This window comes from Sinocyclocheilus grahami, unplaced genomic scaffold (genome assembly GCF_001515645.1).
Source record: "Sinocyclocheilus grahami isolate Dianchi unplaced genomic scaffold, SAMN03320097.WGS_v1.1 scaffold86.1, whole genome shotgun sequence".
In the NCBI taxonomy this organism is placed as follows: Eukaryota; Metazoa; Chordata; class Actinopteri; order Cypriniformes; family Cyprinidae; genus Sinocyclocheilus; species Sinocyclocheilus grahami.
Genome location: NW_015505265.1, coordinates 2,255,522 through 2,259,787, shown reverse-complemented (window position 1 = coordinate 2,259,787; position 4,266 = coordinate 2,255,522). Strand labels below are relative to the sequence as shown.

Below are 4,266 nucleotides of genomic sequence, written 5' to 3'. Positions count from 1 at the left end.
GAGAGAGAGAGAGAGAGAGAGATGCAGAGCGTGTGCAGAGCAGGGGGATGCGAGGAACATGATTAAGAGCCGCTGCTTTAGAACATTGATTTTGAAACTTGTGAATCCATTAGAATCATTAGAAGACAGAATCGCGATTCATATATGAATAGTTTTTTACGTGCACCCCTAGTTTTCTCTTCCTCTTTTCTAAAGCAGCGCAGCATGGCCCCACCCCCTTTGTTGCATGTTCCCAAGTGCGGGGTTTATCTGGGTTTGTAATGACACAAACCCCGGGAAGTAACTTGTTGTAGTCCCTTCAAGCCATTTTAGTAGGCATTAAACTGCCAGAATTTTAAAAGACGATATCGTAACTTTGCAGATATTGTTTATGCTCAAACAGCAATTTTACTGTCACGAATCCGGTCCATGAACTTCCTTCTGCTAGCCATCAGAGGTCACCCTTTCCGATTTCATTGACTCTCGCACTACACACTGTTGCACATCACCCCGGACTACATATCCCATCATTCATTGCACTGATTGCACTCAGCACGGATTGCACACAGCTGGTAACACTGATTGCACCCAGCTGTTTCATATCACTCCCTCACTATTTAACACTCACTCTGATCCCTTCCTTCTGCCGAGTATTGTTTAGCGCATATCTCAGATAGCTACACTACAGTAGCCTTAGCCTTAGCCTTAGCCTTAGCCTTAGCCTTAGCCTTAGCCTTAGCCTTAGCCTTAGCCTTAGCCTTAGCCTTAGCCTTAGCCTTAGCCTTAGCCTTAGCCTTAGCCTTAGCCTTAGCCTTAGCCTTAGCCGTTTTTGATCTTCGCCTGTTTTCCTGGATTTCTCCCTTTAGCCTTGCCCCTGTGACTCTGTCTGCCAATCGTCGACCCACGCTAGCCCTAGGATTATTCTTGTGTTTTGCCCGCCATATACTTGTCTGCCTTTATCTGACCCATGCCTGTTTCATGACCACGTCTCTGTCTTTTCCAAAATAAAGCTTGCATATGGATCCGCACGTCTCAAGTCTCGTCAGCCCGTAACAATTACACACTAACTAACGTTAAAAAAGTGAAATTGCAATGAACCACCCCTTTAAAAAAAATGCAATAGTGTTACCATAGCACATGTTAAAAAAAACCCACATGTGGTCTAAGCATTTCAAGAATTCGTTTGAATCTAAACTTGATAGCTGTCAAAATTTTGTGTTGATGGTGATGCTCCTAAACTTTGCATCAAAGTGTTTCTTGCCATTTGACGTTTCACTTCTTGCTTTCCAGGAACTCTCACCTGCTTCAAAAGTAGTGATGTGCCTTTACCAAGTAGCACAGACATAAAAATCTACTTCACAGAACACAAGACCCCTCCAAAGACTTCCTGTCAGACTCAGTCCATCTCAATGGCTTTGTCTCTTCCTCTTTTCTCCTGCTGCTTGTCATTTCTCCCCACAGAAATCAGATGAGTTAAAGCTCTTTGCTCAAGGCTCCGCTGAATTCCCAGTGCACTGCATGCATTATTGTCATCCCTCCAATCTAATGAAAGGAAGGAGCCTTTCCAAATTATACAAGGCACGTCTTTGAACAAGGGAAAAGCATAGAGCTCAGAGCTATTCCTGTGCAAGCCTACATGTGTGAATTGTGTGTTTGCGTAAAGCAGACAGCTTCTGTTGGTTTTTCAAGACGTACTGGGCCAGCAGTTGGTCGGCTTTTTTATTCAAGGCTTTTTGCTTTGTGCACAAACACATGCTGGTTGCTAAAAGCTTCAGTGGTGGCTCGCGCACTGGAATAAAAGCACTTGTTGACATTAACTCAAATAGGAAATGCACAGGCTATTGTTAATCTCCTATCATCAATAGCGGTAACAGTTGGCAGGAAAAAAAGGGTCTATCAGAGGCAACTGCAAAAGATTGTAAAAGCAACATCAATACTACATAAAGAGGTTATATGTATTACAATTAGACACACCTCTGATGCAACAGAGACTCAGATATGAAAGACAGTCAGGAATAGTTCAGCTGACCACCTGTGGTGGTGAGTTTTGTTTAATTTAACACGCTGAAGCTCTACACTTAGTACACGAGCAGTCCACTGTGGAATGTAACAGTGCCGTAAGGCAGCTAGTCAATGAAATTAAGGAGTAATAAAATGAACTCCTCAAGCTGTCAATCTGCCAACCTGCATTCTAGTGATCGATCGATTTATGGCTGAGACCAATATATCAGTCAGATGAATAATCATATTCCGCCATTATGAGAATAATGTCAATAGTCAATAACCATCCCCGTTTAATTATTTTAATTGCTGCATACATACACTATCATTCTGCATTTATTTGATAAAAAAATATATATTATGAAAAATTATTTCAATTTAAAATAACTGTTTTCTATTTGATTATATTTTAAAATATAATTTATTCCAGTGATAGCAAAGCTGAATTTTTAACAGCCATTTCTCCAGTCACATGATCACTAACAAATTATTTGAATATGCTAATTTGGTGATAAAATAACCTTTCTTATTCTTTTCGCATTTTAAATCAGTTCTGCTTTTTAATATTTTTTTTGTGGAAACCCGTGATATTTTATTCCTCAGGATCCTTCGATGAACATGATTGTACAAAGAACAGAATTTCTTTCAAATTGATTTTTTCATAACACTGTAAAAGTCTTTACTGTCACTTTTGATCAGTTTAATCCTTGCTAAATAAAAGTATTAGTTAATTTAAAAATAAATAAAATAAAAATAAAATAAAATAAATACAAAATCTTACTCATTTTATTCTTTTAAATGTTAGTGTATATACTACCTCATTGTAAACATCACTGTAAAGTGTAACTGAAACACAAATGCTACATTCATTGACAACGTGTTACGCATTTCCAAATCACTCACTCATAATTCAGCAGGTGCATTGACAATGAGTAACTGCACTACAAGTGTACAAATCTGTAAATGAGACAGCATAAACTGTTAACACACTGTCTCAGTGCTCTTATGTTTCAAAGATGCTCTCTATGTATAACTGGGTGCATGTGATTTAATTATGCAGGTGTTTTCAACTGCGATTCATTCAGACAGCTGTAGGCTCAATTAACCAGACCAATCGTCAACTGATGTCTATGCTGGTGAATAATAATTCTTCAAAGAGCCCTTCAAATTGAACTTTTCCATAACTCTCAATCACTGTATGGCAGCAACAGCAGCTCTTCTGACTTGGAAAGATGTCAAAAATACATCCAAACAACTGTTATTTTCAACCCCTACACCCTATAAAAGCTCCTATTGTGAAAGATGAAGACTTTGCAGGGAATAAACATGGTCACTTCTAAATTCTAAACACAGTGAGAATTAATGTTTTAGTAGTAAATGGGATTAACTGATTACCATTAAATTAATTTAATGCATAAACAAAAGAGCTCATATTTGGAGAGAAATGAAAGGTTGTATACCGGGTTTGGCTGAGGCAGGAAGTTATTGACACGTGAGATGCTCCACATGCCCTCCAAGTACTGCTGGGCTTGAATGGTGACTGAACTGATGGTCCCCGTCAGAGGTCTTCCTCCCATGGTCACCTGCACGCTGGGTTTTATTGCCCCAGCGCTGGAAGACGGGCTCTGAGACCAGCCCTGCTCACGCTGCCGCTCCCCCACAGGCAGGACACTGTGCGCTGGGTGAGGTATCCTAGATCTGGTAGGTCTGGAGGAAAGAGTGACCACGCTGTTTGTTCTCAGCCTGGTGGGATGCCCAGGGAAGGTGTTGGGAGGCAGGGACGGCATGTCAGAAACAGGGTACAGTTCTTGGAGAGTCTGCAGTGCCTGCTGTTTCAGCTGCTGTGCAGGTGTGCCACACACCTGACACCTCGTTCCTTCATGTCCGCCTTTCAGCGACCAATCGGGCACTTGCAGCTGGTCGATGATAAAGGAAGCAAATCCAGGGTCCTACAGAGAGCAAGAGACAACAAAATACAGTTACAGCTAAAAATTATGCTTGTTTTGATTTTGTTTTCCACGTGAATTCTGGTTTGGTTTCAAAGCTGTAAATATCAGATTTTTTTAAAAAAATTATAATTATCAATTTTAAATAATGTTTTAAAACAAAAATGACAACAATAATAATCTATTTTATTATTAGTACCATTAGTATTATTATTATTATTATTATAGTTGTTATTATTATCATAAAAAAACATCATATTCATATATATATATATATATATATATATATATGAGAAAACAGAGACACATCGCCATCCAGTGGGTAGAAGTGGGACACATT

General features: G+C 39.4%; 1 protein-coding gene across 1 annotated transcript in view; it reads right to left on the bottom strand.

The window, feature by feature from the left end:
• LOC107586892 (kinesin-like protein KIF26A) overlaps positions 1-4,266 on the bottom strand; it is a 115,806-nt gene that overhangs the window by 67,542 nt on the left and 43,998 nt on the right. Inside the window, exon 3 of the mRNA XM_016274439.1 lies at positions 3,441-3,929. Coding sequence (XP_016129925.1) covers positions 3,441-3,929 — 489 coding nt within the window. The remainder of the gene's footprint in view (positions 1-3,440; positions 3,930-4,266) is intronic.